Below are 25,677 nucleotides of genomic sequence, written 5' to 3' on the forward strand. Positions count from 1 at the left end.
TTGCAGTCATACTTTAAGGACTGAAAGAAGGGAGGTGTTTGTGGCATCTTAAACGTTTAAGGCACCTCCCTCCCCCATCCAACCTAGTGCCCCCTGACTTCCTGGATTACAATTCCCATAAGCCCCAGCAGCATATGACCACACTGGCTAACTCTGAGGGGAATCGCAGTCCCAAACATCCAGTGGGCACTAGCTTGGGGGAGGCTGCTTTGATGCTTAAAAACTTGCCTATGTATGATGGCCTTGGTCTCCAAGATTCCACAAAATGGTTGTTTCTGCTGCAACACCTGCTCCTCTTGCAGCTGTTGCTTTTAAGCAATACTTATTAAAAAAAAAGGTGCAGGAACTCCCCATGAAGAAACTGCCATCTCATGCACCAAAGGCAATTTACATTCTGGGAGTTGGGAGCAAAGGGCATACAGCCATAGACAGCATGTTCAGGGCTGGGCTGGGTACAAATTATGTTTACCAAGGCTACAGGTTCTGCTATAAAGGTGAAGATTTCCAAGATTTGCACCAGTCACGCTGATTTTTGTTTGCTTTCATCAGCCCCGCCGTGCGAGGGCAGGTGTGGCTCTGTTAGTTCCCTAGGTCCCCAGGTAAACCTCCCTCTCCATTTGCTTCGGGCATGATGGAGCTGGCAGAAAGCCTCTTGGCCTTGCTGGTGGTTTGCTTTTCAGCCTTGGTCCTCCTCTCAGCATGGAGCCAAATGGCTCAGAGAAGGCAGCTGCCCCCGGGGCCTACGCCCCTCCCGATCCTGGGCAACTTGCTGGATCTGAAGACCCATGACATGCTCACGTCATTCAAGAAGGTAAGCTGTGGCGACAGCACCCGTCTTTGCAGAGGTCAGACTGTTTGTCCAGTCTTGTCCACTCTGACTGGCAGCCCCAGCTCTCCAGAGCCTCAGGGCAAGAGATATCTTTGTCATCATCACTTGTATGACCTCAGCCTTTGAGTGGCCATGCCAGGGATCGCACCCAGGGCCTTCTGCATGAGGACTAAGCGATCTACCATTGCCCCTTTCCTTTGAGGCTCTCCTGCCTCAAGACAAGTGTCAAGATGAGAATCACGAGGGCTAGAACCTTGTAATTAAAAAAGAAAATTAAAGCTGGGCGAACAAGGTGACCAATAAAACCCCAACCCTCTTCTCATTCTATTCAGAGCCACTTTCTCTTTCTATTATTTCCTGCTTTTGCTAGGCTCTGCTCTGAGTTCTTGTCCGCCTAACATATAAAACTGCACTTTCCACTGTCGGTCTCTCCTTTTTTGCTGACTTTGCTGGACCTCTGACTCTGAGCAAATTCATAGGCCTATCCCATTTCCCCTCTTTTAAGGAATACTTTGCAATCTATCTGCTTTGTTTTCACCTCTAAATTTCTATACCTCTCCCTCACGTGCTTCCTTCCCTTTCTTGCACATCTTTCTATCTGCTTTTAGATTGAAGGCCATTTCCACTCACAAGTCTGGCTTATCGTTTGAAGGAGGAAAGCAAATGAATGGATGCAACCAGCAGCAAATTTCAGTCTTATTTAATTAACCGAAAGTGGGCCACAGATGTGCATTAATAAACTGGGATTAATACCCACCTCTGGCTACAGCGAGATAAGCCTGTGTGCCCATGGAGTTTGCAGAGGTGGTGGGTATTAAATTTCCCAGCCACCGCCTGTTCCCAAGAGGTGCAGCCCTTTGAAAGGGTATCGGGTTACCCTCTCGGAGAAAATGTGCCAAGGCTTGTTAGGGTGGTGGGGCGGGTGGGGCTCTTTCTGGGGGCAGAAGAAGAGCCTTGTGGCGAGAACAAAGACAAAGGGGGATTTACCACCAGCGTGACTCCAGCGCTGGAGCTGCGCCGGGGCCCTTGCGTCATGATCTGCATTGTTTTGGGAGGTAACGCAATTGCACCAAAACCGATACCAAGGCGCCCTTGTTGGTTCAGGTTCCAACGCCGTGAATGCAGCCAGTCCGGGTGGGGCACCAGGTTGGGGCACCTTGCTCCATGGTGGAGCTGGTGCTCTGCCTGCCCACAGATCCCAGTGAGCAGCAGGGGGAACGTCCTTCACTTAAGGCCTCGGAGAGCAGCGGCTGATAGTCAAGTAGAAAACTAGATGGTGCCGAGATGTTGCAGTGGGCAGCACTTCCCATCAGCTCCAGCCAGCACAGCAGTTGTCCCATCATCCCTAGCATTATGCAGCCACGCAGGCTGGGGCCAATGGGAGTTGTAGTTCGAAACATCTGTAGGGCATCGGGTTGTTAGAGGGCTGTGCTAGATGGGCCACGGCAGGAGGCAAAGGCTAGCAGGGATATTACTTATTACTTATTGAATTTGTTAGTTTTTAATTATTGTCAGAGGGTCGTCGTGGCTACTCTAGAGTAACTCCGCTTGAGTCCAGTTTGTCTTTAAATACTTTTATTGTGCATTGTATTTTCAGTGCAGAGATAGCTTAAAACATGACCTCTCAGTCCGAACCAGAATCCAGCAATGGCGTATGTCTGTTCCTACGCCAGCAAAGTAGTCGGGGCACCCCAAAACGCCTCCCTGCATCACGGTGCTCTTCTTAACTCTTGCGCTGGAAGGAGCGATGCCCTCTCAGCCTCCTCCTGGCCAAAGCAGTGCAATGGCTCTCCAGCATCCCGGAGCCCTTGCCTGCATTTCTCCTCCCCTGGGCTTTCCCATCCTTCCACATGCTGGCCGCTCTCTCCCTCCGAGTCTCTCCCTTCCCCCCGGCTGCTTCAGACCCACTGCAGCTCCCTGTGCTTGGCAAGGTGGATGTTAGGATGGTGGGGGCTGGCTCAAGGGCGTAGGCAGGGGGGGCAGGAGGGGGCAGCTGCCCCCCCTAGAAGCAAAAAAATTAATGTAATTTACAGACCATAACCAGCACTTTTCCCCTCCAAAAACTGAAGTGGAAAGGGCTTTGCTTTAGCAAGAGCAGCTAAGTCTCTGCTTGCTGGGGGGGGGGGGGAAACACAGCAGTAACAAAAACACATCAAATAAATAAAGCAAAGTGGCTACCAGTAGTTAAGCAGTTAAGACAATGGAGCATATATCCCCAGCATAGCTGCCAAGTTATCCCTTTTTTACAGGGATTTTCCCTTATGCTGAATAGGCTTCCTCGCGAGAAAAGGGAAAACTTGGCAGCTATGATCCCCAGGCAAGATTCGATAGCTGACCATTTCACCCCATTGTTCTTAAGTGGGAGTTGTTAATGAGCATTCAGGAGCATTAAGAGTTCTATTGGCGATTTAATGAGGGTGCAGACTCAGAGGATTCAATTTGACTAAGGTGGCTCTGCAAGGCTAAAAAGAAGTGAATAATAAAGGGGGGAGGCTGTAGCTTTGACAGACACAGTGATGTTTATAAAAAGCATTGGTGTTCCAGTCTGCCCCTCCTCCTGCATCTGTATACTGTAAATCAGGGGTGGCCACCTCCCAAGAGACTCTGATCTACTCAGAGTTTAAAACTGGGGGTGATCTACCCCCTTTTGGGGGGTTCAGGTCAAAGCTGTTGAGTTGTTTTTTTTAAAGGAAGGGAAGCTTCTTTTAGGAGAGAGGGAGGCCCATTTTTGTTTAGGGCTTCAGGTCATAGTTCAACTTTTTTGAGGGAGGAGGAAAATTTTGGGTGAGCTTTTTTTAGGGGTGCCAGTGACCTACCAGTGATCTACCACAGACATCCAGTGATCTACTGGTAGATCACAATCTACCTGTTGGACGTGCCTGCTGTAAATCAAGCAGAGAGAAAGCTGCTTACAAGGCTCCTGTACATGCAGAGTTCCAGCATCACAGCGTCACCCAGAGGCACCCACAAATATGAGTTATCCCTCTCTCTATTTCTTCCTTCCTTCCCTCCCTCTTCCATTCTTAATAAAATACGGGGGGGGGCAGATAAGCCCCACATAGAAAGCCCATCAACATGGGGGGATGACTCTTTCAAATACGGTATTTACCAGTAATTGGGGGGGGGAGGCACCTAGGCCTCTAGGAGTTGGCTGCTATGCCTAGGAGTAGGACAATTCAAGAAAGCAGAACGATGCATATGGTATGGTAATATATCAATAGAATTGTAGAATTGTAGTCGGAAGGGACCACAAGGGTCATCTAGTCCAACCCGCTGCAATGCAGGATTTTTTTCCTAAGGTGGGGCTTGAACCATGGTTGAAATATTATGCTGATATGCAGCAACGCCTCGGAGCCGTCGTGGCTGCGGCCATGCCTTGCCCCGCCCTCGCCCGCCCTTCCACCCCCTCTCACCTGCCTGACCCTCCTGTCCTCTTGCTGCAGAGTTCCAGCATCACAGCGTCATCCAGAGACACCCACAAATATGAGTTATCTCTCTCTCTATTTCTTCCTTCCTTCCCTCCCTCTTCCATCCTTAATAAAATACGGGGGGGGCAGATAAGCCCCACATAGAAAGCCCATCAACATGGGGGGATGACTCTTTCAAATACGGTATTTACCAGTAATTGGGGGGGGGCACCTAGGCCTCTAGGAGTTGGATGCTATGCCTAGGAGTAGGACAATTCAAGAAAGCAGAATGATGCATATGCTATGGTAATATATCAATAGAATCATAGAATTGTAGTCGGAAGGGACCACAAGGGTCATCTAGTCCAACCCCCTGCAATGCAGGATTTTTTTCCTAAGGTGGGGCTTGAACCATGGTTGAAATATTATGCTGATATGCAGCAACGCCTCGGAGCCGTCGTGGCTGCGGCCGTGTCTTGCCTCGCCCTCGCCCGCCCTGCCACCCCCTCTCGCCTGCCCGACCCTCCCGTCCTCTCCAGCCAAGCAGGGTAGCCGCCAACGCTACCAGCCCCAGAAGCACAAGGTGGCCGCTGCTGCTGCCGCCGCCACAATGTCATCAGGCCCGCTGGCCCTTTAGCCCCGCCCACTTCGTGGCCCCTCCCCTTCTGTGCCTTGGCCCCACCCCTGAACGACCATGGCTTGCCCCCCCCCCTAGTTTTGATCCTGGCTACGCCCCTGGGCTGGCTCCCTGTAGGGAGTCACCTTTACATCTATACTTTTCAAGTTTATACATTTCATTAGTTTTACAATCAATTTAACATTTCAAAGATTGACTTCCTCCCCCCACCCCTTTCTGCGGTTCCTTAAATTTATTTTTTAATATCTTCCGCATATCCAAATTCATTCAATTTACTCATTTAATTATCTACTTTAAATATATTCTCTTATGAAACTGCAGGTTATTACAATAATCTTGCCAATGTCTTTATCTGTAAATATTCAATAAACTATTTCCCGTTTGTTATCTTCATTTCTTATTCTTCTGGTAAGTTTCGCCATTTCTGCGCATTCTTATGGAATTTGTTAGGCTTTTCATCTTGGCCCAGGACAACCCAAAATGACTTACAACCAATACGATATGTCCCAGGGAAGATCACTAATGACCCTGCCTTGCTCTCATTGCAGCTAAGAGACCAGTATGGACCAGTGTTCACAGTTCACTTGGGCCCCCGACGGGTGGTCATCTTGTATGGATACAAGGCCATCAAGGAAGCCCTGGTGGACCATGCCGAAGAGTTCAGTAGTAGAGGGTACTTGGCCACAGTGGACGACTTCGTTCAGGGTTTCGGTGAGTTCCAAAGGGATCAGTCAATTCCATGAAGCCACAGCAGAAACAAGTCTGTACTAGTCTTCCATATTAGTATATTTGCAGGGCCATTCCCAGTAAGCAACCCAACTGAAGCATGTTTTGCTACTCTAGAATCTCAACAGCCCGATGTCTTCACCTTCACCCACTTTGGCAGTTCTTCTTATTTTTGTAGCTCTCTAAGGAGCTCTGACCACAACACCTCTTGATGTTGGACAGCATCCCAGCGCTTGCAAATAATCCTGGTTGCCTAGAGCAGTCCCCTTCAACCTTGGTGCCCAGATATTGCTGGACTACAATTCCCATCATTCTTGCTGAGTTGGCTGGGGATGTTGGGAGCACCAGTCCCAACTGTAGGATATATCTAGCCTCGTATAACCAACATGTTTAACTCTAATAAATGGATGGAGGGGTTAAGACCACAGAGTAAGCTACCATGCCACACCCCCTCACCTTGGGAGAAGGTTTACCAAACCCTTTGTTCTCTATTGTTCCACCATGTGAATCCTATCACTAAGGAGGTCTAACCTGGATGCTTAGACTGTATGGCTTTAGCAAGCCACCTTTGTATTTCTATACAAATAATAAGGTAGTGTGGTTGCTGACCTTGAGCCAGACATCTTGGAGAGTGAAGTCAAATGGGCCTTAGAAAGCACTGCTAATAACAAGGCCAGTGGAAGTGATGATATTCCAGCTGAACTATTTAAAATTTTAAAAGATGATGCTGTTAAGGTGCTACACCCAATATGCCAGCAAGTTTGGAAAACTCAGCAATGGCCAGAGGATTGGAGAAGATCAGTCTTTATCCAAATTCCGAAGAAGGGCAGTGCCAAAGAATGCTCCAACTACCGCACAATTGCGCTCATTTCACACGCTAGCAAGGTTATGCTTAAAATTCTACAAGGCAGGCTTAGGCAGTATGTGGACCGAGAACTCCCAGAAGTGCAAGCTGGATTTCGAAAGGGCAGAGGAACCAGAGACCAAATAGCAAACATGCGCTGGATTATGGAGAAAGCTAGAGAGTTCCAGAAAAACGTCTACTTCTGCTTCATTGACTATGCAAAAGCCTTTGACTGTGTCGACCACAGCAAACTTTGGCAAGTTCTTAAAGAAATGGGAGTGCCCGATCACCTCATCTGTCTCCTGAGAAATCTCTATGTGGGACAAGAAGCTACAGTTAGAACTGGATATGGAACAACTGATTGGTTCAAAATTGGGAAAGGAGTACGACAAGGTTGTATATTGTCTCCCTGCTTATTTAACTTATATGCAGAATTCATCATGCGAAAGGCTGGACTAGATGAATCCCAAGCCGGAATTAAGATTGCCGGAAGAAAAATCAACAACCTCAGATATGCAGATGACACAACCTTGATGGCAGAAAGTGAGGAGGAATTAAAGAACCTTTTATTGAGGGTGAAAGAGGAGAGCGCAAAATATGGTCTGAAGCTCAACATCAAAAAACCAAGATCATGGCCACTGGTCCCATCACCTCCTGGCAAATAGAAGGGGAAGAAATGGAGGCAGTGAGAGATTTTACTTTCTTGGGCTCCTTGATCACTGCAGATGGTGACAGCAGTCACGAAATTAAAAGACGCCTGCTTCTTGGGAGAAAAGCAATGACAAACCTAGACAGCATCTTAAAAAGCAGAGACATCACCTTGCCGACAAAGGTCCGTATAGTTAAAGCTATGGTTTTCCCAGTAGTGATGTATGGAAGTGAGAGCTGGACCATAAAGAAGGCTGATCGCCAAAGAATTGATGCTTTTGAATTATGGTGCTGGAGGAGACTCTTGAGAGTCCCATGGACTGCAAGAAGATCAAACCTATCCATTCTGAAGGAAATCAGCCCTGAGTGCTCCCTGGAAGGACAGATCGTGAAGCTGAGGCTCCAATACTTTGGCCACCTCATGAGAAGAGAAGAATCCTTGGAAAAGACCCTGATGTTGGGAAAGATTGAGGGCACTAGGAGAAGGGGACGACAGAGGACAAGATGGTTGGACAGTGTTCTCGAAGCTACGAACATGAGTTTGACCAAACTGCGGGAGGCAGTGCAAGACAGGAGTGCCTGGCGTGCTATGGTCCATGGGGTCACGAAGAGTCGGACACGACTAAACGACTAAACAACAACAACAACACAAATAATTTAGAAACGTTTACCACTTTTTCGAATGCAAGATACCACCTCTGTCTTTTCTGGAGGCAACTTTTGAAGAGTCTGTAAGTAAACCATTTTTCAGTTATCAAACAGGTGGTCTCCTTCTCAGCTAAGGGAAGCAGGGAGCTTTGGAAGAAGGGGATATTTTAAAGGTCTAACAGCCTTTATTTCCATGCTTTACTTTGCTGCATGTTGTATGATTTTAAATCTCTGCTGGGGCTCTATGAACCACCCAACATGAGAGCAGATTAATGCGCAAACAGGGTTATCCAGAAGAATGAAAGCAGGGGAAACAAATCTGGAAGGATGAAATTTGTAGGGTTCTCCGTTTGCTGTCATTGGCTGCTGAGGGGGTTGGGTTTTGTTTCTTTGTTTCTGCATTTTCAGGGATTGCTTTTGCCAACGGGGAACGCTGGAAGCAACTCCGTCGGTTTACACTCAGCACCTTGCGGAATTTTGGAATGGGGAAACGGTCCATCGAAGAGCGAATCCAGGAAGAGTCCCAGTTCCTGTTGGAGGAATTCAGAAAAACTGACGGTCAGGATATTTTCCTCCTTTCTTGTACTGTGAAATAGGGGGAAAGTCATAGCTCCATGGTAGAGCAACTGCTTGGCATGTAGGTCACAGGTTCAATCCCCAATGGCATCGCAAGGTAATAATGATAATAATAATAATAATTTAATATTTATACCCTGCCCATCTGGCTGGGTTGTCTACAGATAATAAAGATACTTTGTGTAGGATGTTGGGATGCCACCAGTTCTATAGAGGTGCATCATAGTCTTACCATGCCAACAGCACTGTGTGAGTAAGTCAACTGCTTTGAGGTTTTATTACAATCAAACAGTATATAACTGTTATATTATTTATGCATCGTAAGTAGCAGTGGCTAGGTACATGTCCATGCTTCAAGCATGGTTGTGAATAAATAGAACTTAAAGCCATTTTGTGTTGAGTTTTTGGTTGTAAAACTGGGGCAGTAAATGTTAGCAGACCTGGCAGCTTGAGTTGGATTGAAAAGATCACTTACAGTTTCTGGAGTTCAGAGGCTTTATTCACGCAGGAACTATTTACAGGTTGAGTGGAAATGGAAAGAGAGAAATAGCAGACATCTTGTCTGGTGAGAAACAGCAAACAAAAATGGCTCAGATTTTAGTGGTGGAGTTAGCTTAGATATAGTAGAAGCAGAGTGTGCCTAGGTCACTAGACAAACAGTGCCCTCATGTGCTTTAAAGTAACATATGCATCAACTACAAACGCAAGAGAGGGATGCATCTGAAAGCAACCCTGTATCGGGAAAATTTTTAATGTTTAATCTTTTACAATTTTTATGTGCTGTAAGCCACACAGAGTAGCTGGGGAAACCCAGCCAGATCGGGATATAAATAATAAAATTATTATTTTTATTATTAAATGCATTCACTTTCATCCAACAGTAAAATGGTGTGCTTTTTTTATTTTGAAGGTTCTTGTAGTTAAAAGTACAAGTGGGGGGGGTGTATGTTCAGGAGGTACTGCACAGAAGAGTTCATCTTAGAAACCTTGCAATTAAGGGGAAATAGAAACATAACCGCCAACATTATTCTGCCCCTGACTGGCTTCAAGGTTGGAAGAGGGAATGGAAATTGTATATAAGTTACCTAGGTAATTAGTAGAAAAGAATTGAAGTGAGAAATGTGAAGAGCAGGAGTTGAAAACCTGTTAGACATAAGTGACTGAAACACTTTAAGAGAGCTAGAATAATGGAAAGTGTTGGGAGAGCACAGTTGGGAACTGCAGCATGGAGGAGTCTGGAGAAGACCGCAAAGTACCACCCAAGGTTGAACTGAGGGGTGCAAACTTTTAAGTGTTGGTTTGATTAGGAAAATGATCTACAACAGCTGGATGTGTTTCTGGGATGCTTCACCCCCGCTCTTCTGCAGTACTTCAGCCATTGTCACATGTAGGTTTGAGACAGCTATTAAGAGCTTTGGATTACTAGGGTAATACAGAACAACCGGCAAGTAACTATGATAAATGAAGTTCTAGTCTTTACCCAAAACTGTGTAAACATCACTGGCAAATCGACAGATATAAAATTGAACAGGTCAAATTTTATAAGTATTTGGGAGCAATTCTACAAGTTATCAGTTCCTGGAAAACTCAAGTGTCAAATGTGATTGCAAATGCACAACTGAGTTATAACTCATTCATTGCTTTCTTTTTTAAGTCAAGCAATCCAGGTTTAATGTTAATATATTACCACAAATGATATGTGGGGCATAAGTGTGTACATTTAACTGTTTTGAGGCTCTAGAATCTGTCCGAACAAAATTCTGAGAACTGTTCTCAGCTTTCTAATATGTGTGCCCAATGTAGTTTTACAATTAGAAACTGGACAAATTTCTATTGCGTCTCAGATCTTGATATAAGTAAATTGTTATCTATGCCTAAAGGACTGGCCCCCTTGACCTTTACTGATACATTTCAGTCAAGGTGGAAGAAGATAGTAAATAAGAAAGTACTCAGTCTAGGATTCTCACCGAATTCCTTTCTTGCCATGAGTTATGTAAAAGCCAAAGAAAACATACACCAACGCATCTGGGATATCGAGTTGCAAAATTATATAAATGCAGCTTCTATTTTTTCCAACAGAGGGCAGGCTCTCAACTCTTGCTGATCATCTGATCAATCTGACTACAGTACTCCAAAATTTAGGAAAGCATTAAATTTAATGTGCTTCCATCTGCAGAACTGAAGGGCATTATCCAGGGTTATCAATGGCCAGAGGGTTTATTGACGAACATTACTAATACAGTGGAACCTCGGTTTATGAACACCTCGGTTTACAAATTTTCGGTTTACGAACGCCGCGGACCCATCTGGAACGGATTAATTCACTTTCCATTACTTTCAATGGAAAAGTTCGCTTCAGTTTATGAACACTTCAGTTTATGAACAGACTTTGGGAACCAATTACACCCTTGCTTCGGGTTAAGTACACTTCAGGTTGAGTACTCCGCGGACCCGTCTAGAACGGATTAATCCACTTTCCATTACTTTCAATGGGAAAGTTCGCTTCAGTTTATGAACGCTTCAGTTTAAGTACTCCGCGGACCGTCTGGAACAGATTAATCCACTTTCCATTACTTTCAATGGGAAAGTTCGCTTCAGTTTATGAACGCTTCAGTTTATGAACAGACTTCCGGAACCAATTGTGTTCATAAACCGAGGTACCACTGTACATTCACAGCAAACTGAAGTCAGGAATGATTGCAATGAGAACAAGCGATCCCCTAAACCCCACCCATTGAATCCTGACTAGCCTCCAACCTCTCTCCCTTCCAAACCACCATCTTATTCCCAGTTGTTGTTCTCTGCTCAATTCCCTCCTCTCTCTTACCATTGCATTTACACTCTTCCCTCACCTCCCAACTCCAAGCACAGTTCATGCCAGGTGCACAGAACAGGTCCTGAAAGAGTGGTAGGTCAGGGGCCGTTGGCTTGTCTACTCTGCAGACTGACTAAGGCCCAGACTTGCAAAGTTCACCACTAGCAAAAGACAAGGGTTGAATCCTGGTTTTCATGTCATGGCTCCCATTCTCCCTGCAGGTTCCCCCTTTGACCCCACGTTCTTCCTGAGCCGGTCTGTTTCCAACGTCATCTGTTCCATTGTTTTTGGTCAGCGCTTTGACTACGAAGACAAAGACTTCCTCTCATTGCTAGCCAAGATCAATGAGAATTTTGTGGTGATGAGCAACACTTGGGGCCAGGTGAGAACTTTGGCTGGGGAGCGAGGAAGGTGGGCTGAGAAGTTGCCCTGCAAGGGAGATCCCAGAGGAACCGTCCCCTTTCTCCTCACTGGAGGCCAAGGCTGGCTGCAAATCCAGCCTGATGAATCTTTAACTTAGTTGGGATTTGAGCAGCACACAAAATTTTGTTGATTGAGAGCAGCACAAAATTTTGTTGATTCACTTTCCTTGGTAGGCTTCCAGGTCTGAGAGGAGAGGCAAGGTCAGGTGATGCTGTTGTTTTTCTACTTTGGGAACCTTAATGAGGCAGCAGGACAAACCAAAGGAAGGTTCACCGACGTGCTTTTTTGATGTATGGAGTTTTATTGCCACAAGTTTGACAAGTGTTCTGTTTCCGCCTATCTAAGGTGCTTCCAGATGGGAGGCTTAGCTTAGCAAAGAGGTCATTCAGAGATTGACAACCATTTATGCTTTTAATTTAGCAGATTTTCTGTGGAAAAGGGCAAATCCAGATGAAATGGGAGGAAATACAGACTGGCATTTAGATGCTGATGATGTGGATGCAGCTAAAATCTTGCATGCTTGAGGAGTAGCAGCCCCATAACCAGTCACCACTTAGAAAAGCATTCACAGCTTTGCATCTTCATTGTATGCCTTCCACATATCTAACGGAAAGATTTAATAACACCCCTGTGTACCAAAGACTCTGCATCTGTGAGTCAGGAGAGGTGGAGGACATCCAACACTATTTGTTACGGTGCCCTTTATATACATCCCCTAGACAAAAATCCCTCAATTACATCCTTTGCTCTGTCTCCAACCGACCTCCCCTTGAGCAAATCTCTATTTTGCTGGCTGGCAATAACGTATTTATTACTGCACAGGTTGCAAAATTTGCCCTGGCCGCAAGTAAGTTGAGAGCTAGGCACCAAGATAAGTAACATAAGGGGGAGTGTGAAAAAGTGGAGTGCTTAACATGTGCAGGTGTGATTTTTGCATTTTTTGTATGTTTGCTTTGCTGTTCAGTTTTAAATTAATTATTTGTACCCTACGCATTGTGAACAATTGTGACGGCTTATAGCTTTTCGTAATAAAGATTTCATTCATTCATTCATAATCAGCACGGAAACACCCTTGGAGAGTTGTGGGGTGGTCTCGAGAGGGGAGGGGAGACCCCAGACTTAAGACCCACTGAAGAAAACTTGCTAAAACAGATAACACTACTTAGGGGGAAGCATAAGATTTTTAGGAGGGGTTGAAATGAGACCACCATAATTGGCCTTCTGGGAGCGACATCCAGGAGCAGGCAGCACTAAAAGAAAACTGGTGACACCCAAGATATTAAAACAAAAAATAAAAAATTCCTTCCAGTAGCACCTTAGAGACCAACTAAGTTTGTCTTTGGTATGAGCTTTCGTGTGCATGCACACTTCTTCAGATACCCAAGATGTTAGCGAGTGATCAAAGGTGATGGAAATCTATTTGGTGGGAAAGTTTGGGCTGTACAGATACATAATGGTGGAGGCCTCGCCACCATCTCAGCCGTCTCTCCTGGACTCCACCATCACGGATGGCACCAGGTTAGGGAGGGCTGCCATAACCCTAACTCAGTGTCTATTTCATAATGAGCCATCATTGAGGAAAGGCTATGGGTGTCAGAAGCAACATCAAGGTGCTTGAAGGACGAATGCTTGAAACATGACAGATCATTGCTCTTCGTGCAGCTGTACGAGATGTTTCCGTGGATCATGAGGTTCCTGCCAGGGCCCCATAAGAAGATGTTCCAGAACTTGGATGACATCTACGACTTCGTGGCCGAGAGGGTCAAGGTGAACGAAGCGTCGCTTGACCCCGAGAACCCCCGGGATTTTATCGACTGCTTCCTTATTCAAATGAAAAAGGTATCCTTCTTTTATAACCATGGGTTATAAATGGCTATTTGCTCATAGCAATGACCTTCTCCATCCTCAACCAGCCCAATGAAGATGACTCCCTTGGGGTCTTCAGAGGTGAAATGAGGCAAATGGAGACCACGGAGGGAGGGAGGGAGGGAGGGAGGGAGGGAGGGAGGGAAGGGAGGGTAGTCTACAGGCAGACTAGTTGGACTGATATCCCTCAGGCACCAGGGCAAGACTTCTTTATTGTCTACCCGGACCCTGAGATCATCTTCTGAGGCCCTTCTTCGTGTGACGCCTCCTCGAGAGGTCCGGAGGGTGGCAACAGAGAATGGCACCTCCTCTGCAGTGGCTCCTCGTCTGTGGAATGCTCTCCCCAGGGAAGTTTGCCTGGTGCCTTCACTATACAACTTTAGGCACCAGGCAAAAGCGTTCCTTTTTAACCAGACCTTTGGTTGACCTGGTGGGCATCCAATACCCTTTTAAAATGTGGCTCTGGGGGGCGGGGGCGGTTACTTGGTTATTGCTTTTATTTTGATTTTAAATATTTTGAACTTTTCTGTGAACTAACCTGAGACCTCTGGGTATAGGTCAGTATATGAATTCAATAAATTAATAATAATAATTAATATTGGGCCAGCCTTACTAGATCTTTTCAGCTCTGTTTTAAATGCTGGCACTTTCTGGCTGCTCCACTCTTTCTTATGAAGTATTATATTAAGTGGTTGGTTATTCTTTTGCTTGTGTGTGTGTGTTGTGTGTGTGTCTTTTAAATGGAAATCTTGTAATCTGCTCTAGGGGCACATAGACTGAAGAGTGGAATATAAACTTATAAATAAAAGTGTGATCCTACATGGGGAGGGATGGGGAGAGACTAGCAAAAAGAATCTGTGGCGAAGCAACTGCCATGTTGACTCATTGTGGCCAGTGTGGAATGTGGGCAGCTAACTTCTCTCTCCCCCCACCCTTTGACTTTGGCCTCTGTTTGGCTTCAGTGGGAAAGAATCTAGTACACTTAAAAGTCTTGGCTGGTGTAGATCTAGTCCTTTGAATGGAGGGGGGGGGGAGATGCCAGCTAATCCATCTCACAGGCTCCTCTGGCCTCTCAGCCACCTTCCCCAGGGAGCATAGGATTGCTCTCTTAAAAAATAGAATAATGATGGTGGCCTACCTTGTAGGCCTGTTGTGTTTGAGAGAAGTGTGTGAACACCTTCAGGGCATTGCCTTTTTTAAGACGGGATTTAAAGACGGAGTAAGAGATCAGTCATTTTGTGGAGAAAACCAATTTGAAGAGCATGGTAGGCAGTTTTCCACCTGGCCTACGAGTCGGGGACTAGACTCGCCCATCTCTGCTTCAGATTCCTGGGAGGCCAAAGGGACACTGCCCTGCTGCGGGGACTGAAGAGCCCGCACTCAGTGGAACAAACTTTGGGGTTGGGGCAAATGTCAATAATGCTTTTAAATGTTTTTAAATAGTTTTTAAACTGTGACGTTTAAAATTTTGGGGTTCTTGTTTTGTTTTTGCTCTGTTGGTGGTGGGATAAACCTTTAGTTGGGGCTGGAGATTAGTTTAATTTTAGTATAATTGTAATTATTCTTATTATTGGTTTCTACTGTTTTATTGGTTTATTGTATAGTTTGTGTTCTGTTCTTAAGGGGAGAGGGTCAGGGTTGCCTGGGAGTGGACCCCAGGCAACAGAATGGCTGGGGCAGATTCCACCGGGGGGGGGGGAGATACACTGGGACACCCGATCTCAGTGATCACAGGCAGGGGGAGCACCTACGATAAGAGCAGACCATGTCATTACAAAGGAGGCAGGTTTAGTCATTGTTTGAAAAATATCCCTGCCTCTGGGAAGTTTAGGGAAGTTTTTAATTTAATATTCTGTTGGGAGCCGCCCAGAGTGGCTAGGGAAACCCAGCCAGATGAGCGGGGTATAAATAAATAAAAATAATTATTATTCTTGTTGAAGGAGAGCAAAAACCCTCTGAGCGAGTTTCATCTCAAAACAATGATCATGACTGTTCTCAACCTGTTCGTTGCTGGGACTGAGACTGTGAGCTCCACACTCCGTTTCGGATTCCTGATTCTGCTGAAATATCCAGAGGTGCAAGGTAATAGGGGACGGATGTGAGCCAAGGGAGGGCACTTATAGGTTAAGTTTAAAAGGGGATGCATTATCTTAGGGAGTGGGGTTGGCCATCTTTTGTGCGCCAGCAGTGGGTGATGCAGTCTTAATTTGAGGCTTCTCTATCCAGAGGGAGAGAAAATAGGGACTTGAACAGAGGTCAGTCTGCCTGTTCTCAAGAGCTGCCTGTTTGATCTCAGCCAGGAAGGAGTTCCCACAGAATCAGACCCACAGCAGTTACCTGTGTAATATTCAGGACTGAGTACATGCTGCCCAACTTAACCATAGGGGACCACTGAAGCCCTCATTGATCAGGCAGGGAATCAAGCAATCCTTAAGGTGTCCTGGGCCCAAATTTCTTAATGGCCTTGTAAATTAATATTACCCATGGGACTATTACCCATGTTGGGTATAGATGACAATTGTTGCCCAATAATATCTAGAAGGAAACTTGTTGGCTACCCCAACCCAGAATATATCAGTTTAAATATCCTCCTTCTGGCACATTCCCAGAGACACCATATAAGCAAGACGCCAAGAAGATCTCCATAGGAAAAAAATGGCTATTTTTTCTTAACGTTGTGTGTTTAAGCAAGATCCAGATCTGTGTAGCGATCAAGACTCCCAAAGGAAGCACCTTGGGGGCCTGTAGTCCATTGGCAGTAGGGAAGGGGGGATTCAATTCAGTTCCCATTTAAAGACACTTTCTGAAACGTACGCAATCTGAAACACAGCCATCCTTCAAAATTCACACCTTTCTGAATTTTGCAAGGCAGCATCCCAGCCAAGTAACATCCATAAGAATGCATATTTCTTGGAACGTTAATGGCTTAAGTAATAAAACAAAGAGAAATAAAATAGAAAACATTTTAAAGGGGAAAAATGGGACATAATTTGCCTGCAGGAAACACATGTGGCTAGAAGACACAGAAGAGTATTGAATAACAAGAAATTAGGAACCAAATTCTCTGATATCCAAAAAAGGGGGAATTGTTATATATGTAAACCCAAAAATAGAGTCAAAATTAATTTTTAAAGATGAAGGCAACAGATTACTGGGTGTGCAATTAACAAGAGGGATAGAAAAGATAATAGCTGTAGGAATTTATGCACCAAATGGAAATAAAACACAGTATTTTAAATCAGTTGAGGGGAAAAAATGCTGGAATATATCAATGAAGAGATTAGTCTAATGCACGGGTGTCAAACACAAGGCCCGGGGGCCTAATCCGGCCCGCCAGACCTCGTCATGTGGCCCGCGTAGCCGCCACCGACAGTAGCCGCTGACAGTAGTTCTGGAGCCTGCGATTGGCCGAGGGTCAAAACCGGGGGCGGGGCTGCGGGCTGCGCTGGAGCCGCGCTGACGGCCTTGGCCAGGGAATTTCAATTTCGAATGAGGCTGAGGGAGGCGGTGGCACAGCGGCCAGACGGGGAAGTGAGATGCAGGAGGAGGAGGAGGAAGCCCGCCGAGGAGGTAGGAAAGCCCTACAGGCGCCGCCGGCAAAGTTGGTGCCGGGACGGAGCAGCGCTGGATTTTTTTTTTTGGCGGGCTTTGCTGTTGTCTCCGAGAGTGAGGCGGCACTGGGGAGCCGCCGCCCGCCGCTTCCCTTCCTCTCCTCGGCTGCATCCGGGAGGTGGGCGAGCGAGCGGGCGAAAGGGACGCGGAGTGAGCCTGAGGGGGAAGTAGGCGAAGCGCATCAGCCGCTCTCTTGATGGAGCCAGGTTTCTCTTCCCTCTTCCCCATTTTCTCCTCATAGACACTCGGGAGGGTGCCTGGCTTTTGCTCTGCCCCCCACCCCCGAGCCACCCTTTGGCTTCTCAGTTCCGGCGGAGCTGCTCCCCGGGGGGCGGCTGGGAGGGAGGCGACGACGACAGCACGGGTTCCTGCTCTTCTCGCTCTGCCGCCGCCTCCTCTCAGCCCCTCGTGATGTAGGGCTCCAGATGGAATTGCCTCGCGGTTTGAGTAGGTGGGAGGGTAATTTTTTGGGGGGGGAGGAGGTTTTCAAGCCTCCTCTGCCTGCAGTTCCGGTAGGGAGAGGCGGCGGCGAAGACGACAACAGCGCAGGTGGGGGGAAGAGCAGCTCTGAGGCGAAGATGCACGTCCGCTGGGGCTGCCGCCGCCTTCCTCCTCAGGAAATCCGCTGCACTCCCTCAGTGCGAGGGGAAGGGACTCTGGCGCTGAGGAGGGAGGATGCAAAAGCAAAGCAGGGAGTTGGCGCTGCACCGCATGTTCCTGCCCCTCTCCAAAGCATGGGGTGGGTAGCAGCGTGTGGCATCCTGCCTAGCGGGGTTTGGGTGTGTGCAGGGCGGGAGAGGAAAGCCCTCTTTCCATCTGCAGGTTTTTAATCCCAGCAGTGGCTTTCTCCTTCCTGCCGAAGGTTTAGTTGACCCCCCCCCCCGGGAAGCCGTCAATCCCCACCTTTTGTTCAAATTTCCCTCGTTTACATCCCCTCCCGCGTGGGGGCGGGAATGAGCTTACATTATTACAAAAAACAGTAATAATTGAATGCAGTGACAATAATTTATGATAATAAAGAGTGGACACATAGTCCTACAGACACAACCGGCCCTTTGAGGGTGACCAAACTGCTGATGCGGCCCCGGATGAATTTGAGTTTGACACCCCTGGTCTAATGGGTTATCTTAATGGGGTCACCTCACTGGAATTAGATAGAATGGAAAGAGGGGGGAAATCAAAAGAAGGGAGATTTCCACAATCCTTCTTCCAAATGGTAGAGGATTTAAATTTAAAAGACGCGTGGAGACATAAATACCCAAATGAAAAACAATTCACGCATCACTAATAGGCAAAACAATTGACAGGAAGATTTGGCAGGATCTGGGTTACAAACAATTTAACCTTGAAAATTAGAAAGGTAGAAATACAACCTAAATCAGATCACAACCCAATCATGTTACAGCTGAGAAGTGCTAGAGCCCTGTCTAGTCAAGTTGTGTGGGATCAATTCCAATCTGTTACCTCCGAGGATGTGGACAGGCTGCTTGGACGAGTGAAACCAACCACCTGTCTCCTCGATCCTTGCCCATCCTGGCTTATAAAAGCTAGCCACGAAGGGCTGGGCGATGGGCATCGTGGGGTGGTGAATGCTTCTCTCTGTGAGGGAGCCTTCCCAGACCCGCTGAAAGCGGCAGTTATCAAACCACTTCTTAAAAAACCATCTTTAGATGTGGCCAATATGGCCAACTCTTAGCAAGTCTCAAATCTTCCATTCTTGGGCAAGGTGATTGAGCGAGTGGTTGCTGAACAACTCCAGGCACGCCTGGAAGAAGCGGACCATTTGGATCCCTTCCAGTCGGGATTCAGGCCTCATCATGGGACTGAAACTGCCTTGGTCGCACTGGTCGATGATCTCCGGCGGGCTAGGGACAAAGGTGAGAACTGTTTCCTAGTTCTGCTGGATCTCTCAGCGGCTTTTGACACCATCGACCATAACATCCTTCTGAACCATCTAGAGGGGCTAAGAGCTGGGGGTACTGTTATACAGTGGTTCCGCTCCTTTGTCCTGGGCCATGTCCAGAAAGTGGTGGTGGTGTTCTTTTTTTAAAAAAATCATTTTTATTAAATTTTCCATTTTAACTATCAAATCATATCATATCAGATGTTCCACATTATACATATACATATCAAATAATCCAAATATTCTGCCAAATTATAATTTTGGGGGAGCTCCCCATGCTTCAAAACTTTGGAGGGCTCTAATCAACATCATAGTCCTACTGCATTTCAAATCTTCTGGTAATTTTTATTTCTCTTTGTTGTTATCCTTCCTTCATTCACATCCTCTGAGTTATTCCCACAAGCGAGTTAGAACAAACAATAATATGTTTCTGTGTGGCTCAGGAAACAGATATTAGAGTAATATGGGATGCAAGCAAAGCCTTTAGAAGAGGTTATTACATACAACAAAATGCTATATAAAATAGAATTAGAGAAGCAAAAGTGGAACAAATTAGAAACGAAGTCTGTATGAATGAAAAAATTCTAGCTAAAGACCCAAAGAATGAAAACATAATTTAAAAAAAATCAGAATATTACAAAATCAGTTACCAACACTTAAATCATGAAATAGAAAATAATATTAAATGGATTAAACAAGTAAGTTTTGAGTTTGCAAATAAACCAGGGACAGTTACTTTTTTAAAAAAGGTCTGCATGCAAATGTGTATACAGTATTAGGAGAAATTCACAATGAAATGTTGGTGACACTTTATTTTTTATTATTGCAAACTGATGTGGAAATGTGGAGAACTGAAATTTGGAAAACTGAAATTTGGAGCAGCTTCACAAAATTCCAGAGTTCGGGGGGCGGGGGTAGTGGAGGTTAAAACCAGTTTCAAACTGCATTTCCATGCGTATCATAAACGGGAGCCCAACTTTACCCCTATGCCCGTCTCTGCTGCAGAAAAAGTGATCCGAGAGATCGATGATGTGATCGGGAGGGATCGTGTGCCGGCGGTGGAGAAGCGGGCCCAGATGCCGTACACAGATGCGGTGATCCACGAGATCCAGAGGTTTAGTGACGTCATCCCCACCAACTTGCCCCACGCCCTGACCCGGACGGTGCAGCTCAGGGGCTACACACTGCCTAAGGTGAGCCATTCCAATAAGAAGCACCAAGGAAGGTGGCCAGTTGCCCTGCCTGGCTGCCATTGAAAGGAGAGTGGAGTTTAGAGGCTGGCAAGGAGCTCCTGAACAGCAAATGCTACCCTTAGAGGGAGGGAAGGAGGCCAGGTCAATCAGGGGCAATCTCTCCAGAAAAGTGAGGGGTTTGCACTGCCTGTTCTATTTGGTTCTGCTAAGAGGCTTCCAGTTGCCTTCTGAGTTCAGACTGTGACAGATCCAGACCCTCCTCTATACCACCTCCTCTCACCTGCCTCTAGGGCACAGATGTCATCCCCTTGCTGACCTCTGCGCTGAAAGACCCCGAATGCTTTAGTGACCCCGAGAACTTCAACCCAGCCCACTTCTTGGACGAAGAGGGTCGCTTTAAGAAGAACGACGCCTTCATGCCCTTCTCCACAGGTACCAGGTTGAGGAGGGCCGGGGGGGGGGGAGGCATTCATAGGTTAACTGGTGGGGGTACTTGGCCTGACCGAAATGCTCTTTCATCCCTCAAATCTCCCTCTCATGATCTATATATCTCTCTCTCCATAATTTTTTCGTTTCAAGTCTCTTGAATGAACACGTTTTTCATCGTGAAAACTCTGCACACTCCAATAGAGTATTTTGCTCTATTGGCTTGGGGAGGATTGTCATTGCAACCACACCAGGGAGTTTATCATCTACCCCTCCACCCCTCATTATCCAGCTGCTGCTGCCCCTCCCCATGCCACAGAGCCTAGTTTCCAGCCAATATCTCACATACTGTACAATCACCCCTCAGGTGGCAGAAAAGTTGAATTGTTTCTCACCTGGCTAAACTCCAGCCTTTCACAGCCTGTCAAAGCCTCTTGCTCTGTTGACTTGTGTACACGGGCGTGACTGTTTTAGAATGCTTAAGTTGCCCTGTGACTCAATAAGATAGCCTAAATAAAAGTAACAACTAGAAAGATTTTGATTGATTATTTATGGGAGGTCATGCCAGAGTTAGAAAGATCAATAAACTACCTTTACTGCTACCTTGGGTTTTCTTGAAGGTTGGGGCAGAAAGGGGACATTGCTGCTTTATTTGTGCTTCCTATCACTGGAGAGGAGACCAAAACAGTAATGCGGCAAATGAACCTGGAAGGATACCACTCCACGTCAGTCTGTCTTTTATACATCCACAGACCTTGCCACTTGCAGAAGAAAGAACCAGATTCCCTCTAGTGGGCATCTGTGGAGTGACATATTTGTAGGACAAACAGAACACGCATAGGAATGGCTTGTGCTTGGAAGCATTTTGTCACTTCAGACGCAGAACGCTTTTTACCTTTGTTGACCAGAGATTTAAAAAAAAAAATCAAAATTGACCTTGTCCTGTGTAAGGCTGCCTCTTATCTCTTTCCGTTTATCTTCCCCGGACAGAAGCTGTGTGCCTTTAATGGCAGAATTCAAGGCAGAGGAACTTTCCCTGACAGGATGGGAAGGCATAGCTGCCAACCCTTCTTTTTTTTTGCGGGAAACTCCCTTATTCCAGCGCCATTTCCCGCTGCTATCCTAGATTGTTAAATATACAGTAGAATGTCCCCAGGATAGGTGAGGCTGCTGATCCCTTATTTTCAAATCCGAAAGTTGACAGCTATGATGGGAAGGAGAGCTTTTAGCTGCTTGGTTTTTTTGCCAACCCCCCCCCCCAACTGCTGCAGGGCACAAGGCCTCAATCTTTGCATCTGGCAAAGAAATGGGAAGAGCCTGCTTACAGAATCAGAGGGCTAACTTCTGTATCATCGGAAAACCAAATTTTTAGTAAGGAATGGGGAAAATTTACAACTTATCTTAAGGACCATTGTAAACAGTTAAAATCGTTATTAGGATTGGAATATCACTTGTAGTGTAAGGTTGAATTCTGGACATAATGGAACAGGCAAAGGATTTGGAGTATCTATCATAAAAGATGCGGGAGGAAATGATTAATAATAGGACCCACAAAGGGGAGGATGGAAGTCCAGGAGATTCCTAGGAATCTTGTTTTAATTATTTATATATCTCTGCAAATTTTTAATTTGAAAAACAAAAACAAAAAATTTTTTTGTAAAAAATTAAATTAAATTTGCACCATCAAACACCAGACTAAAGCCATAAAGTGCTGCTTGATTCTCTCTGCAGGGAAAAGGATCTGTGCCGGGGAAAGCCTAGCGCGCATGGAGCTCTTTGTCTTCCTGACTTCCATCCTGCAACATTTCACACTCAAGTCCCCCGACAACCCTAAGGACATAGACCTCACAGCCACAGCAAATGGTTTTGCAAACATCCCACCCGCCTACCAGCTCTGCACAGTTCCACGCTGAGGAACGATTGGTTGAGAAGCTGGGCAGGGAAAGGGGCAACAAATTTAATTGGGTGGGGGTTTTCTGCGGGGGGGGGGCACACACACTAAACATTACTGGTGATGCCTGGGAGGAAGTGGCCAGTGTGCTATAATCCATGGAATGAAGCCATATAAATGAGGCTTCTGGACTTTTGGAATGGAAGTTTCAAGGTCTAAGTCAAGATTGGTTTTTCTTTATCAGTAATGGTCAATAATGCTACTCAGGAAACAGGTTGATTTCAGAGGTGTACGTTTGCAGTTTGACCTGCAGACCAGTGGTCTCTTGACTTTTTGCCTAATTAAAAGGGGAGTTACTTTCTGCACCGGGTGCAGAAAGGAATGTGATAGGATAATTGGTTAATTGAAACTATTTAATTTGATCAAATGTCTTGTGAGGAGGCGTGATGACTTACAGTGTTTGGCTGTTATGTTTTTGAAAATAAAACTAAGAAAAGATATTGTGAACAGCTTTTTATTTCTACACCCCTTTCGCTGTGCACACTGTGTTGATGAATACATTCACAATAACAACAGAAAGCCCAATAGAAAGCACATTGAAAGCATTGTAAAGAATGAATTTCACGAGATATCTGATTTTAAATTGAATAAAAATGAAATGAAACTTATTGAAAAATATGGACGATCATGAAAAACAAGACGGGTCTATTGATAACAAAAAAAAATCAAACATCTAGGAATTTGGATCTACAAAATAACTATTCAATGATAATTATACTAAAGTATGGAGGGAGATAAAAAAAAGATCTAGAAATTTGGAGTAGAATAAATCATTATGGGGAAGAATTCAACTATCAAGATGTCCGTGCTACCAAAAATGCTATTCTTATTCCAGATTGTTCCAATAATAAGCAGGAGAGCCGCTTGTTGTTTCAAGGAGAGCCAGTGTGGTATAGTGGTTGCGGTGGACTCGTAATCTGGCAAACCGGGTTCGCTTCCCCGCTCCTCCACATGCAGCTGCTGGGTGACCTTGGGCTAGTCACACTTCTCTGAAGTCTCTAAGCCTCACTCACCTCACAGAGTGTTTGTTGTGGGCAGGGCAGTCTTGAGCACGTTGGGCGCCCTGGCGCTGAGGGGCGGAGATTGCTCCAGCACCCCCGCCCTCACAGGGCGCAGCATGGCTTCCGCCTACTGGCCCGGCGCCCTGGCACCCCGCACCACCGGGACTCTACCTAGAGCCAGCCCTGGTTGTGGGGGAGGAAGGGAAAGGAAAATGTTAGCCCAGGCATCCCCAAACTGCGGCCCTCCAGATGTTTTGGCCTACAACTCCCATGATCCCTAGCTAACAGGACCAGTGGTCAGGGATGATGGGAATTGTAGTCCAAAACATCTGAAGGGCCGAAGTTTGGGGATGCCTGTGTTAGCCGCTTTGAGACTCCTGAAGGGGAGTGAAAGGCAGGATATCAAGTCCAAACTTTTTCAAGGAGTGGCAGAAAGAGCTAGCAAAGTTCATATGACAAGGCAAAAAAACCCAGAATTAAGTATGAACTACTGACGGAGATAAAGAACAGAGGGGGTTTTGCATTGTCGGATCTTAAATTATATTATGAGGTTGTATGTCTTTGCTGGATAAACGAATGGATGATTTTGAAAAACAAGTATATTGGACCTAAGAGGAGTGGGGTAACAAATTTGGTTGGCAGAGGTATTTGGGTTATAACAAAGTTAAAGCACACAGAGGCTTCCTCAATCATGAGATTAGAAAGTCTTTATACAGTGGCTGGGAGAGATACCAAAAGTTATTAGAACCAAAGACACCTTGGTGGTTATCACCCCGGAGGCTTTCGCAGTAAAAAAGAAAAAATTGTCTTACAATTGGGTGACATACCAATACATTTTAGAGGAAGAGAAAAATCAATTAAAAATTACTGTAAAAACTTTGAAGAACTCAAACAATTAGGCTTGGATTGGTTACAGGTAAGTAGCCAAGTAAATGACGTCTTCAAACTAGATAAGAAAAATGGATTTGAAACACAGATCTATAAATTAGACGAAAAATTATTATTAAACAATAAGAAAATATCAAAAACCTACAGATTACTATTAGATTGGGAACTCAAAGATGAAGTGAAGGATAATGATTAAATGGGCACAAGATTTCGGGTAATGAAAGATTGGGGGAAATTATGGAAAATAGATTTAAAATTCACAGCGTGCGTTTACCCCTATGTGGAGATAAATTAGACATTGCATGTAATTTTCTCAGCAGGTTGCATTTTTGTGGTTTATGGTTGAACTTTACATGACCTAGGTTTGTTTGGTGTTGGATTGTGTGATACTGTATATGGAACTCAGTCACAAGAAACACACTACAGCTATTTCTGTAGACGTCAGTATGAACTTGTGATTTCCAGCTGGTTATGCCAAACCCCACCTCCCTCTATTGCCATTTTGTTCTGGGACTGGTAGTAACTTCCAGCTCTTTCAGGCAAGCCTGGTGAGGAAGGTCTCAGAAACTCTGTATTAGAGGTTGCCATTCTTCATATTTCAGCCCCTTCCAGACAGCAAACTTTCTGACTATGTGTAAGAGGGCCAAACTTCACAGCCTATTATCTTGCATATATCTACCACAGCTGGAGAGGTCCTTTGACCCATCAATTATGACCTTATAGGTGCATCAACTTTTTTCCTAGTTCTAGAAGAGCACAATCTTTCCTCTGTAAATTGCACCACTTTGCTGGGTGGACTGCTGTTGATTCTTGGTGAGGAAAACACAAATTTCTTTCAGTTCCACCCTTGGGTTTTTTTTTGGGGGGGGGGTAGGAAATTCCAAGTTTAAGCTTCCCACTCTGATTTTTTAAAAGCTTAAAAAAAATTATCTGCAGTTCTTCAAAAGGTGTTTTCAATTATATATATATATTTTAAAAAGACTGCCTCAAAGGCAGGAGCAGAAACTTCTATGTTAAGGAGATGCTGCAAAACAAGTCCCTTGCTAAACTAATCCCTCTCTACTTTTCAGAACCCTTAGATGATCAAGCTATTTTGTTACCTAGCAAACTCAATTCCACACACCCTTCCTCCCTTTAGTCACCCCAACGCAAAGCGAACGGAGAACTGTGCTCCCTGCACAGCCTTTTATAGCAAACACTGAGCCTTGAGATGTCGGAGGACTCCGACTCCGCCCTCATCTCTCCTCCAATCGCGTTCCTCCTAACACCTGCACAGGTGTAGCG

At 45.6% G+C, this 25,677-nt stretch overlaps 1 protein-coding gene and 1 long non-coding RNA gene across 2 annotated transcripts; one reads left to right on the forward strand and one right to left on the reverse strand.

The window, feature by feature from the left end:
• Positions 1 to 501: 501 nt before the first annotated feature.
• Positions 502 to 24,496, forward strand: LOC118086688 (cytochrome P450 2G1-like). Its single transcript, XM_035118612.3, has 9 exons — positions 502 to 811; positions 5,422 to 5,584; positions 8,148 to 8,297; positions 11,352 to 11,512; positions 13,216 to 13,392; positions 15,360 to 15,501; positions 19,940 to 20,127; positions 20,418 to 20,559; positions 22,285 to 24,496. Exons 1-9 carry the CDS (start codon positions 629 to 631, stop codon positions 22,464 to 22,466), a joined length of 1,488 nt encoding a protein of 495 aa, XP_034974503.1. The 5' UTR covers positions 502 to 628; the 3' UTR covers positions 22,467 to 24,496.
• LOC148685483 (uncharacterized) lies at positions 8,038 to 23,649 on the reverse strand. The gene is made up of 3 exons (XR_015950719.1): positions 23,518 to 23,649; positions 8,791 to 8,877; positions 8,038 to 8,269 (listed from the first exon to the last, which is right to left on the reverse strand). It is a non-coding gene; the product is annotated as an uncharacterized LOC148685483 (long non-coding RNA).
• Positions 24,497 to 25,677: the final 1,181 nt, after the last annotated feature.

The sequence above is a fragment of the Zootoca vivipara genome, chromosome 6 (assembly GCF_965207765.1).
Source record: "Zootoca vivipara chromosome 6, rZooViv2.hap1.1, whole genome shotgun sequence".
In the NCBI taxonomy this organism is placed as follows: domain Eukaryota; kingdom Metazoa; phylum Chordata; class Lepidosauria; order Squamata; family Lacertidae; genus Zootoca; species Zootoca vivipara.

Coding starts and splice junctions, on each gene's coding strand:
- LOC118086688 (XM_035118612.3), top strand. CDS start 629: ATGATGGAGCTGGCAGAAAGCCTCTTGGCCTTGCTGGTGGTTTGCTTT. Junction 8,298..11,351: donor GGAATTCAGAAAAACTGACG/GTCAGGATATTT, acceptor TTCTCCCTGCAG/GTTCCCCCTTTGACCCCACG. Junction 20,128..20,417: donor GGGGCTACACACTGCCTAAG/GTGAGCCATTCC, acceptor ACCTGCCTCTAG/GGCACAGATGTCATCCCCTT.